General features: G+C 40.2%; 1 protein-coding gene across 6 annotated transcripts in view; it reads left to right on the top strand.

Moving 5' to 3' along the window:
• The window catches only part of ACACA (acetyl-CoA carboxylase alpha), a 2,143,878-nt gene that overhangs the window by 546,762 nt on the left and 1,580,299 nt on the right, over nucleotides 1-16,817 (top strand). For all 6 annotated transcript variants that reach the window (XM_044054575.1, XM_044054578.1, XM_044054576.1 and 3 more), the window contains one exon: nucleotides 13,205-13,393. In XM_044054575.1, the coding sequence (XP_043910510.1) occupies nucleotides 13,205-13,393 (189 nt within the window). The remainder of the gene's footprint in view (nucleotides 1-13,204; nucleotides 13,394-16,817) is intronic.

Raw genomic sequence — 16,817 nt, 5'->3', positions numbered from 1 at the left:
ACCTCACCACCATCACCCTACCCTCGCACATATCCTGCACCACTCTTACATACTTCTCTGACACTCGCGACTTCCTCATAAAATACCACAACTCCTCTCTAGGCACCCTGTCACATGCTTTCTCTGAGTCCACAAAGACACAATGCAAGTCCTTCTGATCTTCTCTGTACTTCTCCATCTACACTCTCAGAGCAAACATCGCATCTGTAGTGCTCTTTCCTGGCATGAAACCATACTGCTGATCACTAATCATCACCTGCCTTCTTAACCTAGCTTCCACTACTCTTTCACATAACTTCATGCTATGAGTGATCAACTTAATCCCTCTGTATTTACTACAGCTCTGCACATCACCCTTATTCTTAATAATCAGTACCAAAACACTTTTTTTGCATTCCTCAGGCATCCTGTCACTTTCCAAGATTTCATTAAACAATCTAGTTAAAAACTCCACTACATTACAGTTGGGGGCAAAATAAAAAAAGTTCATTTGTATGGGGCATTAACAGCAGTCACTAATAAGACCCCTCCACCTCACAATTAAAGTACCACTCACATTGTACAGAACTACTTTACAGTGTAACATGCAGTTTACTTCAAGAAATGTATTATACACATATTACTAAGAAAAAAAGCACATTTTTACATACAGTTACATCTTCTTTTTCTTCATTAACCTTCCAGACATTGACAAAGTGGAAAATTATACTTTATAGTAGTTTAAAATATTCTGGTCTTTCTTTTTTCTTCTTCCCTTTCACTTCTTGCAGAGGCATAGTTTTCAGTGCCAAACTGCATCTTATGGAAATTCCACTTTACAGTTTATCCATTTATTTCCTACTTTCAAATTCTTTCCGGCCCTCATCTTTATTGTCCCAATCACCCAGTTCCAGTGTCTGGTTCAAGTTTAGGGTACTCCTGTGGGGGTTTTTTCTTATCAACTGCTGTACCTTTTTCTGTTGTCTGTCGTTTTCGTTTGAAGAGCAGAAAAGCTTTTATTGTCAGGTTCTTTCTATGAGCTGTGTCATTGTCAGAGGAATGAGAAGCAAAATCCCCTTTAACTTGCTGGCTCACTCTTTGCTGGGTAAATTTATTTTTATTTCATCCTTCAGCTATTTCTACATCCAAGAATGTCTTTGCTCCTTCAAAAAAATATTCTGAAGATAGTTTACAGCAGCTCATATCTCACACTAGCCTCTTGACATCCTCTGATTGCAGGGGATAAACTCACTTTTTTTCTGGCTGCTATACAAGAAGTAATAATTTCCCACAAATACTGTGCCGTACCCAATTGATAATATATTACTGCTCTGCTACAGTTTTGCAGAAGTAGCTCTGTCTGCTTATATGACTGCATGTTTACTGCTATAAGTCTTGCTTCTTTGTCATAACCAAGCACTGTACCCTTTCTATTAACAAGTCCTGTTGTGGAATACTAGCCCAGTTGCTTATTTGTACTTTCATAAAATTAATATAATTCCAGTTTTTCTGTTACAGCAGAATATTTCAGGTTTTCTTTTTGCGCTGTTTCTTCTCATTCTAATATTTTTAAACAAGTTCTTGAGAAGCCTCGTATCATGCAGTCTTTTCTTCATATGATTTGTTCAGTTCTATCAGCTCATCTGATTAGCTACTTAAAGCTTATTTTATTCTTTCCAGTCTCTTGTCATTTAGCTGTATGCATTTCTCCAGTCTCTCACTTATTTTAAACATCTCTATGTGCATTTAATGTATTTTTACTCTAAAGTACTAGAAGCCATCTCCTGTACTAGGGCTGAAACCTGATTTGTTTTTTAGTGAACATCTGCAAATTTCTTCCCTACCAAAGTTTCTCTTCTCCTTTTCTAGTTGATTTTCTCTTAACTTCATCAGATTTCTTCTTTGCTGACAGACAGCATAATGACTTAATTTTATCTAGGTAAGTAAGTTTTGCTTGCTACTTTCCAAAGTTTCTTTTTTTCTGCTAGAGTGATTTCTAATCGACCTGTTGATCAGTGTGCAGCGATCTTGGAAGTACTACCTGTGTGTGTTTTAAGTGTGATGTAAACCATACTTCTCAGTATCTTGCATCAAAAAAGCTGGACACATCCTAACACCTATGCAGAGGTGTACTCAGATGCTCTATATAAATACTTAAGCAACTGCTGTACCTGACACGATCAAAATCAGGTCCTCCTGAAAAAACAAGCCACCCTGGTGGACCTTAAATATAAGCAGGTTATATAACAAGAGGAAGAAACTGATGTTTAAAAATAAGAGGGAACTGACTCAGCAGATGAATTCCCTCCACAACTTGAACAAGCACATCAGAAATTGTGTAAAATCCTCCAAAGCTAATTACAAAGCTAAAATAATATTACTAGTTAAGGATAACCATAAGGCTTTCTTTAACTATGTCCGAAATCTAAAAGGGAATGCCCAGCTATGTGCCGAACTGGTAATAGATGGTACCACTCATACTGCACTGGAGGAAATTGCCAACCTGCTGGATTACAGATTTGGCACTAACTTCACCCCCTGACCCCACTGGCCTAGTATCTCTAGAGATCAGGTCATATATTTGTTCTCCAAGGCTAAAAACACGGCCTCTGTGAGACCAAATAACATCCCAGATTGCTTAATAAGCAGTCTAAAACAGGACCTAGTGGACCCACTTAGCATTCTGTTTAACCGTAGCCCGAGAACTGTTTTTTTTCCAGTGTAGTAGTGACAGTGACAGTAATCCCCTTGCACAAAGGGTGGGGGGGGACATCAACTGACCTGGGAACTATAGATCTATAAGTCTAACCAGTCTCATCTGCAAGGCCATGGAAAGAAACATCCTGAACTTTATCAACAAGGACATAAGGAATCTTCAAATTCTAGACCAAACTCAGTTTGGCTTAGTTAAGGGTAGATCATGCTTAGTAAACTTAATAGACTTCTTTGAGAAACTCACCAAAGCCTTGGATGAAAGTAAGACCATGCATACTGGTTATCTTGATCTAGCCAAAGCTTTTGACACAATCCCCCACTTGGGTATCATTGAGAAACTCTCCCAGCTGGGGATTAACCCTTATGTCACTAGATGGATAGCCAGTTGGCTCATCGACAGAACACATACTGTCAAAGTTGGTGACTTCACCTCTACCAATAGACCCATCACCAGTGGCTTACCACGAGTATCTGTGCTGGGCTCTTTAATGTTTGGAATCTGTTTCTTGGAAGTCCGGGCTAAAATTGGCAGCCTTTGGCTTATCAAATTTGCTGATGATTGCAAATTGGGTGCAATCATCGAGTCCCCCAATGATGTTAACATATCACAAGAAGGGCCAACACAGGTAAATGATTGGTGACAAAGACATGGTCTAAAACTAAGTGCAAAAAAGAGCATTATTATTCCCTTTGGCAAAGTGGAATTCCCCACTAATTACAGTATTGACATTATCCCCATAAGCTCAAACCTAGTCGTGGAAGACATGGGAACACAGGTTGATAGCAATCTGAACTTCGACCACCAAGTTTTTAAGGTGGTAAGGAAGGCCTTGTATGTTGCGTACCTCATTTTATGTAGGTTTAAGGGTGTTATAACTCCACTGTATTCGACCCTCTTCAGACCACTAATAGAATACAGTGCTTCCTTTTGCATGTACCTCACCAAACACCTGCATCAGCTGGAGAAACCACAGAGGTTTCTCATCAAGAAAATGCAGGGCCTCCAAACCATGACGTATGTGGACAGACTGAAAGTCCTGTCACTGTACTGTGTATTGTATAGACTGCTGAGAAGTGACTTGTGCCTGGCTTGCAGGGCAGTCTCTGATCCTGCCCTGAAGGAAATGCACATCTGCAAATCTAATGGCTCAAGAATCACTTTCTCCAAGGATCTAAACCTAGCCTGTGACATTTACAGAACATACTGGAGAAGACTGATGCATCTCCTAGAGACTGCCACTCCTCTGGAAAAAAACTTCCAGGTCACATGAAGCAGAGATCCTCACTGACCTTATTCAAGTGCAACCTAGACAAATGGATAGGAGATTGCAAATTCACCCCGGAGGTATTGTACCCATGTCCCTCATGGACAAGGGTAGTCGAAGCTGACCATTAACTCAATTTGCAAATTACATCCATCTCATAAGGACATTTGGGGCAACTTGGGATTAACATGGCTATGCTTGAAAGGGCTGTAGAGCCGCTAGCTTAGTAACCTCCTATGAACCTATAAAATAACGAGGGACAAAGGTCCAAAAACAGGGACAGATTTTAAATATTGTCCTTATCTTTTGGCTTTTCCCGGTTAGGGGTCGCCACAGCAGAATTCCGGTCCGCTAATGATTGGCAGTAGATTTTTACGTGCTGGCTTGCCGGGCCTAACGCACAACCTTCAATGATGAAATGCCCATTCACGCATGTCGACACACAGAAGACGCTCTTACTGAGAATCGAATGTGCAACGTCTAACTGTGAGGTGACAACGCTACCGCAGCACCACCACCGCAGTATAAATATTGTCCTTATAAACTTAGAAAATAGCTAGAACAGGATTTGTTTTAGCATGCATTGTCTGAAGGATAAGAAGCCTGAAACTCAAATATATGTTATTTATTGACTTCAGTCCTCATTGATTTGTCAGAAAACCACAAATTTTGTGAGGAACACACCAAAAATATGAGGCAAGCATCTAGACATTCTGCAAAAATCTGGAGAGTTGAGAGGTATGATATCATTGTCAACCATCTATTCAGCCTTTCTTATTAAGAGCTAGTGCTCTAGGTTCCTGTCCCCCAAAACAGAGATCGGGTCTTCAGTTTCTCTGCATTTCTTTCCCGGCCAATCCTCTTGATTACCTTAATCCATTCCTAAATGTAGGCCATTGTAGTCCAGTCAGATTCATTGCCTCTGCTTACTGGGTTTGATTATCTCAGTTGCAGCAGCTATAAACATGAGATTTGTTTCATAATTAATATTTTATTAAGGTAGGATTGCATTCTTTCCTCACAGCTTTATGTCTTAAGAAGTATCTCTAGAGAGGCAGACTACTTCTCTTTCTTAAGTGTTTTCCTTCTGGTCAGTGAGCTGTTTATCCCTCATTGCTTGCCAGGTGTCAGCAGTTTTACAGCCCGTTAAGGCCATTCATTCATCACTGAGTGTAGAAGTTTGACTTTCATCAAGGGTTTTCTAATGATGGCCTGACTCCAGACTCCTCATTGTTGATGTGTACACATGCTGAGTGAGGGCCCTAAAAATACATCTTTTCTTTCACGAGGGTGTAGGTGTTTTCTGTACGTGCAGTCCCCAGGAGGCCACATACCCTCACATTTCTGGTCTATAATATTACATGCTCCTTTCTAATATCTGTAGGATTTGGTATTGCAGCAGATAATCGATCTACTTCATGATGAATGAGCTGATATAAACCACTTAATGTCAGCCCCCACTTACCCGGCCCTTTCAATGCCCAAGCCTCTAATGAACTTGGGTTGCCTTAATCATAGTCAAGGCTCAATCATTCTGCTCCATGGAGCTAGTCTTACATTTTTTTTTCTTCCTCCATGCTATCCTGGGGTGCCATGAGTCTGTTCATTAAAGACATTGCATTATTCATTCTCATTAGAGGTGAAGGCTTGATAGTAGACCCAAAGGATTTCGCACTATAAAATTAGACTTTTCTGGTATATGCCCAGTAGTTCCTTTTCCCTGCCACCTAATGTGCATTTACAGATATGGGAAGCAAATATAGTATGCATCTACAAACTTGCCTCATTTAATATCTGTGATGTTGTATATATGCGTTTTCTATGTTGAGGACTGCACCATCAAATCCCTACTTGTCAAAATGATTTCACTGAGAATGGAAATGTTGTTTGACAACAACAATGCCAAATGCCAAACTTCCCTAATACCGTGGATCCAAGAATGAGCACGAATATGGATCCTGCAGGTGGGCAAGTCCAGGAAGTCAATATTGCACATCCAGGCATTATGAGCTGTTTGATGCAATTGTTTTGGCAGTGAGGGCTTGAAGGTTGCTGTCATTGAGGTTTTAACAGTAACCCATGTATATGACTGCCTAGCCTCTCCCAGGATCTACCAGACATTTCAAAGACCACACCAGCCCCAAAGTAGAGAAGAGCTGACCACTGGCTTCTTAGCCCCATTGCCACCACCACCAGTTACCCTTTGGTACCTTTTTACTATCAGGATGGCTTTTCTTTCCTTCTTTTGTTGTAGTTTTGTGCTTGGTTACTCATGAATAACAGCATGTCATCTGATAATACTGTTCAATGTAAATTAAAAAAAAAAAAAAGAAAAAACAAGGCTTCTGTAAAAAAAAAAAAAAAAAATTAGTTATACTAATATCAGCCTTGGGTATACTAGATTCAATGCATTGGCCAGAAACCAAACCTGGATCTCCTGCATAGTAAATCTACCACCAATGAATATGATTATAATTGTAGAAATAACATTTCATTTTCATATTAAAAGTATTTTAAATGAAAAAAAAAAGAAATGTAATAATTATAACTTGGCAGCCATTAATTTTAAGATGCTAGTCATACAAATATTTTTATTTAATCCTGGTGCAACTGTATAATTCAGTCTTAACTGTCAAACAACCTCTTTGTATTTCAAAGTGGTCTCTCTGTCCCTCTAAATAAAATAAAATGTTTAAAATATTTACATGTTGGGGAGTGCTTGTGCAGTACATTGTTAATGCTGTCACGCTTTGTCAGATGCATGTTCATAAAACCTATTTCTCAACCTCCTTTCTGTTTTGCCTACATAATAAGCTACACATGGTAGGCAGTCACAAGTAAATAATTCCCATAGTGTTGCATTCATAATTACCTATACTAAGAAAAAAAATATGGGGTGACCACTCACTGAAATACTAGAGCTGTAAGCAATAAATCTACAGCATCAACATTTTCTCATATACCAGTTGTTCAAATTCTTATTCGTAGCACTGTGGTGTTCAACCTCAAGACTATGTTTAATATTCAAATTTCTCTATTCATAGACTTTGGTTCCAGTACCAATTTCTGTCTGAGGAAACGTTTGTTGGAACGTGAAAGCGCTAACCAGTTTGTTAGTATATTCAATAAATCATTTTGCTGTGCCAGCCGTGGAGTGCTTCCATTGTTTTACCTATATAATTTCTGTTCCCTGTCTAAGGCTAAAGACCTAAACACAGTCTTGTTGTTAGTCAATAGAAAAAAAGAATAATCATAGCCTTAGATTTAGCAACACCCAATGAATTATTAGTCTTAAATTTGTTTCCCCAAAACTGGTTCAAGCTTTGCATTTCTCCCTAACTGAATTTCATTGTACTCTTCATCAATACAATTTTTCTGAGTAGTCTCTGCCCTTTAGCATATCTGCAAGTTTATCCATTTCCAGTATGAGCAGCCTGTCATCAGAAGTAAGGATGTACTATCTCTGGCCCTTGATAAGGACGTTTTTTTTTTTTTTTTTTTAAATGAATGGGTGGTAGCTTCCAAAATGAAGGTATGTGTTGGAAAAAGTAGTTTTTTGAAAAATGGTTGAAAACAAATACGGGTTCATTTTCTCTTTAAAAACTGTAACATCCAAAAAATCAGTTGTTAATCACTGTGTGTAAATTTTGAAAAAAGATGTAGTATTGTGTATTTAGTTAATAAAAGAATTAAGGGACGTAATGTTTGCTCTCCAAAAAATTATTCCATCTAAAAAAAATGGGCTATATACTTTTTAAATGCTGAATTTAAAATGAAAGTATGCTCTCAGTGCTGGAGAAGCCTGCCAGTTGGCGCAGAGAGTTAAGGCTGTGAGTTGGGGTACATGGTTTGATTCCCCCAGCACTCATTAGCCTACTGTGTGACTTTGAGCTAGTCAGTTAACCAGACAGTGCTTAAAAGCAACTGGGAATTTGGGGTAGGCTCCTAAGTGGTCCCCTAAACTGCAAGCGTTGCAACTACCTATGGATGTAATGAAAATAAAATTACTATGAATGGGGTCCTCTGCAGCAAGTAATGATTTAATTTCTCGATGACACTTGCAGTAGTAAACTAGCAGTTTTAGTAGACAAAAAACTGAAAGACACTGTTGCAACATGGGAGCACATTTTGAAAGATTCATGGCTCCTTTTAGGTAGAAATTTTTAATGTGGCAAATCCATCTTAAAAAGTAACACAAATAGCAAAGCCACAACTACGACCGCCATCACCTCCAAGCGTCCCCAGCGTGTGCACGAGTAAGCAGAACAAACCAAATCACGCACGGTGGAGGAGTGCAAGGTTCTAACATATGTCCAACAGCAACAAAATGAGCCAGCACTCTGGAGATAAACTGTATAAGAAATTTTTATTGTGGCAAATCCATCTTAAAAAGTAACACAAATAGCAAAGCCACAACTACGACCACCATCACCTCCAAGCGTTCCCAGCGTGTGCACGAGTAAGCAGAACATTGGTTAAAAATTTCTTATACAGCCTATCTCCGGAGTGCTGGCTCATTTTGTTGCTGTTGGACATATGTTAGAACCTTGCACTCGTCCACCGTGCGTGATTTGATTTGTTCTCCTTTTAGGTAGACTAATGAATGTGGCTTACCATGATGGCATTATTTTAGTTACTCTTGATGTAATGGATCATTTTACTGTAATACCTCACATCGCTAGATTGCAGTGCATCTCAATGATTTAAACAATTAGAAATTAAATTGTTAATTGAATTTATGGAGGTAATTTTAAGAATAATTATATTTATATTTATTTTATAGGTGAATATTTTTACCAGCTCTCAGGTGTAGCTCTGGCTCTTTGCTCTTATACTTCCCGTTATATTTGACTCTAGTAGGGATGGCCAGATTAGGCACTTATTTATGTGGGAATAGAGCTCCTTTGTATAACTGTGTCAGGTCAAGTAAATTTGGATAATCCGCAGTGGTGGTGCTGCGGTAGCGTTGTCGCCTCACAGTCAGACGCTGTCCGGTTCGATTGTCAGCTAGAGCGTCTTTTGCGTGGACACATGCGTGAATGGGCGTACCTTTGTTGAAGGTTGTGCGTCAGGGCTGGTAACTCGGCACGTAAAAATCAGCTACCAATCATTAGCAGACCGGAGTTTCGCTGTGGCGACCCAGAACCGGGAAAAGCCGAAAGACGCAACATCATAGAGTTTGAGGAAGTTTGTTCCTTCAAAATTTTTAAATTCAGAATTATTAACTGCAGGGATTTTAGAGATTTTGAAAGAGAAGCCTACAACTGTACAGTCAAACTTAACCACATGGAGAAGCTAGAGGGGTGGTACAAGTAGTAGCTATATTAGTTAGGGCCAGGTCAAGAATATTATGTCTTCTGGTTGGTTTGTTAACTATCTGTTCCAACAAATATTTAATATGTTAAGTCTAAGAATCTGCAGGCTTAACCAACTTTGAGATATAGATACTCCAGTTTATTGATGGGTAGTTGAAATCTCCATTTCTGAAAGCATTTTTGGTATTGGTCAGTACCTCAAATTCACTTAACAGTCATGCGCGGTTATTGGGGGACATGGATGGTGTCCTGTAACAGGCTATAAGCTGGTACTTTGTCTTATTCAGGGTAAGTTAGAGTTCAGTGAAGGTCTTCAGAAACTATCTAAAGGTAGTGTGGTCCTTGACAAAAATGGAAACACCACTACAGTTTCCATCTGGCCTGAATGCATGGTAGGCAGAAAGTCCAGGTATGGAGAAAGTGCTGTCTTTTCACTGAAACAGTGGATCAGGAACTATGTAAATATGTATGTGTTCAGGTTGCAGAAGAGCCTCAAGATTAGGCAATTTGTTGTTGAGGCTTCTGGTGCTAAGACAAGTCACCTTGATATGGTCTGATTCAGGGATGGAATTGGTTGTATTGATATCTGTTATGCTGGGATGTCCATTAGCCAGAGTCTGACTAAAAACAGCACTATGGGGCAGCAAAGGCATTAGCCAGTACACGGAAGTCATGGAATGAAAGCTGCAGGCTATTCTTGGCAGAGCAAGTTAGACTTTCAATCATCTTGTCCCATGCTAACACATACTCGACCCCCCTCCCCAGAATGACACCAGCTACAAACTCAATTACTGAAGCCAGTCAACTTTTATAAGTTCTATATATATATATATATATATATATATATATATATATATATATATATATATAGTGTGTGTGTGTGTGTGTGTTATTCTGGGCAAAGGAAGGATTCCATTCTGGGCCATTGTCTTCCCTGCATTGGACAAATGGATGTTGAGATCCATTGTGTCTGTTTGCATGTCCCCCTTAGGGATATGTGCCTTAAGTCATTACAACCTACTGGTAGTCCAAGAAAGAGGATGGCAGTCATGTTTGTAAGGTGAGAGGAATTTTAGAGCCCTTGTGATGTCACAAGTCCAGGTAACAGAAAGGCAACTAACGAACTCTATCTTTAGCCAGTCTTGTGAGTTTGGAGTCTGTTTGTCTGACAACAGAGTCAGGATTTACGAAGCTATTACTGTTTTTACACATGGGATTTGTGTCATTAAGCTGTTTTTCAGTCTACCATCTGGTAACCCTTTACTATGTGTGAGCATGGTGCTGGTGGAGATGTACTGAGACCTCATCTTATTCCTGGGAGGCTTTGCTGGTGACTTATTTGCAGCCTCAGCATAAGACAATTTAGTATTGTTCTGATGGGATGTGGGTGGTAGTGTGTGATGCTTATAGGCCATCTGAGTGAGAGGAATGCTTCCAGTTTTTATACATATTTGCAGCTCTCCCAGACTGAATTATTTTTGCATTGTTTTTGCATTGTTTCTGAGCATATGACTGTCCCTGCACTGCCTGAGAGTACCAAACGCTATAAGGTTGGTAGAAGAAAGGGTACAAGCAGGTTTACTTTTCATTTGGCTAGATGAGTCCAAGACTTAATTTTAAGTACTCAAGTTATTCTGGCTAGCTGTGGGGTATAGAAGAAGAACTAAGCTGGGTGATGATGCAACTAATTCTGAGCAGCTAAGAGCCTTTTAGCACAACCATGCACAAACCATGTAAGAACAACACATCTGGTACAGCAACTACTACATCAGTAAAGAGTCTACTCAATTTATAGCAATGATATAGGGGCACAGCATGCAACTAATAGTGTCTTAGCAAAAAACACTCAATCAGCAGGTAGTAATGCTGCAATGAAGTGCTTGACTAGCAGATGATAGTAGCCTCATGCAACCTTCCACAGGTTTCAGCAATATAGCAGCTTCGCTGAAAGACTCAATGAGCATGTTAACCAGTGGCCAAACAACCAGTGAGTCTGTCCAATTACTCTAAGGGTGACTGCTGAAAAGCACTAACTATGTGCAGTGCAGTATCGCCCACAGTAGTGTAGTGCAGAGTGCAGTACACACAAACCAGTGTTAATATATAATAAAAAATAGAAAACGGAAAGAGACAATCAGAATACAACTTTCTACTAGGCCAACAGTAATTTGAATTCCTGGAATAACCGCAAATTACCCTGCTTAACTACATAATTACTAGCTGTGTCTCAGGATGTTCCCCAAACACTGGCAAACTAATTTCTGCCCAGTTAGCAATGTGCATTGACTCAGAAAAAAAAGCATGTTGTTCTAGATGTTAAATGACAATTAAAATACACTTCCCAAGTGTTTGAAGGGACAGAAGAAGGGAGTCCTATCCAGTAAAAACAGGTCCTATGTAGTTCTAGCAAGAGCTCAGATGCACAGCTTACAGCACTCCAGGCAAAACAGTCTTTTAATCATGTTCTAACGGGTCATTCAGCTAGTGATGTGGTTGCCTGTACTACAAGATGCAAGAATATGTTAGAATGTTGGTACCATGTGTACTGCATCTCTTTGTTCCTCTTTGCATACCTTTGCTGTGCATTATAGCTTGGATTTACAGGATCAGAGCCTTCTTTGACCAGACTGTCATTTAAGGTATCCTTTTTGGAAGATCTGGTATTTACTTGCTGCTTCTTCCATGTCAGCTATGACAGATTTCTGTGGAATTTACAGCAGCTTTAGAACCCCACTCAAAAAGAAAGTATATGCAAGTACTCACTATAGCTGTAGATCTGAGAGGAATTTACATAATAGGTCCTTTTAACTTCAGCTGCACTTTTGGGCCTTTATAGTACTGTATACAGCTGAAAGATAAGGAAACTTAACCGTTAGCATTTCTGTTCTGATTAATCATCTTAATAAAATGTTTGTTTTTTTATGTCCACATGTCTGCTCTTGACGGCTGTCTGTCCATTTTACCCCTGGTAAGACCATTCATCTCTTTGACACCATGATATTCTGCTATGTTCCCTTTGACTGGTAGGTCTTCCTCTTTAGGGAATTACTCTTTACTGGAGGACAAGAGCCAAGGAAGATATTTAATTATAGGGTTGAAAGAATTTGGACAGGGAAGATAACTATGCACTCAGGAAGGCCAAGCATGCAGTTACACCCTGCACATCAAGTCATATTCCTATACATGTGATCACTGCATCAGTCATGCTTCTATAACTGTTAGCCTGTGAGGTGGTGCACACCAAAACTTCCCCCTCATTCTCCACAGAAGAGTACCTCAGAGGATGCTAAGACTTAGCCCTACTCCCCAAGAAAGGGCAGGTGGAGTTGACTACTTATTCATTTCCCCCAGGTGTCTCTCCCAGCTCCTGGTCATTAGCATAACTCTAGTCGCAAGCATGTCAGTCAGATGCTCTGCCATTTCAATGGGGGGGGGGGGGGTGCAGCTAACTGAAAATTATTTCTTTGTAAGAAGGGCATATTCAACTTGAGGGAGGAACTGGGTACTCTGGTTTTGTTTACACTTTGTAAAATAAGCTCAGCAGAGGTCTCCATGGGCCATAAACGGGTAAATGTGGCTCCTTTAAATGTTGATACTGACTTTTTACATCAGCATCTGAACAAAAGGAGAAAAAGACTCCATTGTTTTTACCTGTCTACTTCATAATTGTTTATTTCTCAGAAGTCTACAGATAAGATGAACATTCAAAGACTGGTAATTGTCAAGATAAGTTCTAAAGTTAAAACCAAAATGTCATGCAGCTTATATAAAATACAGTATAGCAGCATAGGATGATATGCACAACCTCATCCATTATGAATAACACAAATGTTGTCCATCAATTGACTAGTCAAAAATTAGATTGTTTTATTTAATCATTTATTATACTGCTCTGATTATTAACATCCATATTTGTATCTCTTCTTTTAGGTTAGGAATTGGGTAGAGAGATTGATGAAGACCCTCCGAGACCCTTCTCTCCCTCTTCTTGAGTTACAGGATATCATGACAAGCATCTCTGGCAGGATCCCTCCAAATGTGGAAAAAGCTATCAAGAAGGAGATGGCCCAGTATGCCAGCAACATCACATCTGTTCTCTGCCAATTCCCCAGCCAGCAGGTAACCTAAATACAAGAATAAGGAACTTTCTAAAAATGTGATCTTTTTTATTGTATAATAGCTGTAGACATGTTATGTTTTACAATACTAGGACATGCTGGAAATGTAAGGACCCCTGGTAGTATGGTGCCATTTGCAATATGATATGCAAAGTTAAACATTTAGCACTGTGTGTGTGTGTTTTTATGGGGTGTTAGATGGTTCTCTTCTGAATATTTGTAGTTGCTTCATTTGGAGATGGAGTGCCTGCTCTTATTCTGGGGAGGTAGGTGGCTAGACGTGCATTTCCTCATTGGGAAGAACTAAATAGGGTGTAATACGTATTTTATTTATTTATTTGTTTGACATTTGTTAACTGGGTAGTCCATCTGAGCCAATGGCACATTTTCAGTGAAGACCCGAGGAGAAAAGCTCCAGCAATACAAACATATAAAGATAACATAGTAGGCCCCACTATGCCCCAAGGATTCCCACACCTCATTTCTTGATACACTGGAAAATGTTAGGGTACAACCTAACACCCTAATGGGCGATTTCAACTACCCCACCATTAACTGGGAAAACTACTCATGTACCAACTCTTTTGCTCAACGTTTTCTGGAATTCATAAATTCCAATGCCTTGGATCAACTTATCCACACCCCCACCAGGGGCAGCAATGTCCTAGACCTGGTCATTACCAACATGGGCAACCGGTGTTCCACACCAGAGGTCAATTCCTCGTTGGTCAGATCCAACCACAAGCTAATCATCCTAGACGTCCACATCCCCCCACACCCCATTAGGGAAACCACCGTAAAAAATTTCTCCAAAACCAACTTCACGCTTCTTAAGACAGAAGTGGCAACCTTCACGACACCCATGCAGACGGACAATAGAGGTACAACTGCTGAATCCTGCACTAATGCACTTTATAAGCACTTACACAAGTACATGGATCGTGCAATCCCTAACAGAACCAAGATGCTATCCTCCAAAAAAAGGAAGCCAATGTGGTGGTCCCCTGCCATAAACAAACTCTACAACAGAAGAAAGAAACTGTTGCAAAAAAGAGTAAAATCCCATGATTGGAGGAACTTCCCTGGTCAGCCTCAGTAAGAAGCTGAGATCCCTCATAAAATCCTCCAAAGCTAGTTACAAAAACAAAATCGCCACTGATTCTAAAGACAACCACAAAACGTTTTATAGCTATGTCAAGAATCTCAATGGCAACACTCAGATCTGCTCTGAGTTGCAGCACAATGGCACTAAATATACAGAACCAACTGATATTGCCAACATCCTAGCATGTAGGTTCAGTGCTAACTTTACCCTCCTCTCACCCCCTAAAGGGCCCATCTCTATACCGGAAGAATGCAAAGTTCCTGTAATCATGGCTGCACAGGTAAAAACCACAATCTCCAAAGCCAAGAACACAGCATCCATGGAACCTGACAACATCCCAGGCTCCGTTCTACATGAGCTACAGAACGAACTGGCACCCCACCTAAGTACCATGTTCAATCATAGCCATACCTCAGGCTTTGTGCCCACTGAATGGCGCACGACAGTTATCCCACTCCACAAAGGGGGAGCCACCACGGACCCCGGGAACTACTGCCCCATTAGCCTGACGAGCCTGGTCTGCAAGGTTATGGGACATATCATCATGGGACTTATAAACAATGACATTGGTAATCTCCAAACTCTGGACCTCACCCAGTTCGGGTTTGTAAAAGGCAGATCATGTCTCCTAAACCTGATAGACTTCTTTGAAGCGGTCACCAAAGCCGTAGATGAGGGTAAGGTGGTTCACTTAACCTATCTAGATCTCGCCAAGGCTTTCAACACCATCCCCCAGTCTGGAATTATAGATAAACTCACTAAACTAGGTATAAATCCCTATGTCACAAGATGGGTTGCCAACTGGCTCACTGACAGAACCCACACTGTGAAAGTAGCAGACTCCAATTCTGACTTCATACCAGTGACAAGTGGAGTACCACAGGGTTCAGTCCTGGGTCCTCTCCTGTTTGGTATCTACTTCTCTGAAGTACAGGCTAACACAGAAGGTCTTTCGCTAACGAAGTTCACAGATGACTGCAAACTAGGAGCCATAATAAAAACTCCTAACAATGTGGACATCCTACAAAAGGGCCTCACTGAGTCAGATGCCTGGTGTCAAAGCCATGGCCTTAAGCTCAATGCCAAAAAGTGCATTGTCATCCCTTTTGATAAAAACTCTGTATCCATGAACTACCACATAGGTGGCTGTCTACTTAACACTGAAAGTGTGATAAGAGACCATGGGACACAGGTGGATAGTAGTCTCTCCTTTGATAATTACATCGCCACAGTAGTCAGGAAATCCTTCTATATGGCACACCTCATCACAAAAGGTTTCTCATCCAGGAAAAAAGAGGTCATTGTTCCCCTCTACTCGGTGCTCATTAGACCCATTATAGAACACAACACCCCTTTTGGTATGTACCTCACAAGACATCTACAACAACTGGAAAGGCCAGAGAAATACCTTACAAAGAGGATTACTGGCCTCGATCAGATGCCCTTTGCAGACCGTTTAAAAAAACTCCAGCTTTACTCCGCATATCGCCTACTCTGAGGCGATCTAGCCTAATATACAAAGCTATGTCAAACCCAGAGCTGTTGGACTTGCTCCACTTAAAGAAATCCCAATCCCTCCGAGCTACATGCTCTAGGGACCTAAACCTTGTCAGCACAATAAACCGAACATGACTGGAGGGATAAATTCCTATCCCAGAGACTTCCCATACTCTGGAACAAACTACCTATCTATATCAAACAAAGCTTCTCATTAGCACTCTAAAGAAAAATCTTGATGATTGGATGGGAGATAGGAAATTCACCCTGGGGATAACTTCTGTGGCTCTGCTCGACAGGGGCACAGGAACATAATTTTCTTGTGTGGCGAAAGCCAGGGTACCTTTTTGGCTAGGCTTATATAGGCCCTAGGGCCAATAGACTAGTACCTACCTATGAATCTTTATACAAAACACAAGAAAACAGTGCAGCAATACAACATAAGCAAAAATTACGTAAGCAGTAATCAGGTGAAATGAATAACTGTAATAAAAATAAAACAAAATGAAGTAAATACAAGTAGTACATTTAAATATTTACAGTGTTGGCATATCTTTCCCAAGTAGCATAATGTAGTATTGTCTAGTGGGCAGATTTGTCATTGAATTATTAGATGAAGACAGTCAAAAAGAAAAAAAAGGAAAATCCAGATTATGGAGGATTTAGGCAAGGACAGGCTTTTGAGTTCAGAAAGTAGTGCGTGACTTCAGTTTTAAAGCAGCTGCAACTAGTGATACTATGAATGTGAGGTAGTAGCCTATTCCACGCAGGAGACACAGAGTGTTTATAGAGGAGTTTAGCTTAGGTTTTGTTGGGTTTATAG

The sequence above is a fragment of the Protopterus annectens genome, chromosome 13.part0 (assembly GCF_019279795.1).
Source record: "Protopterus annectens isolate FY-2018-M chromosome 13.part0, PAN1.0, whole genome shotgun sequence".
Lineage (NCBI taxonomy): Eukaryota > Metazoa > Chordata > Ceratodontiformes > Protopteridae > Protopterus > Protopterus annectens.
The sequence above is the reverse complement of the archived record's forward strand: the minus strand, read 5'-3'. Positions and strand labels throughout refer to the sequence as shown.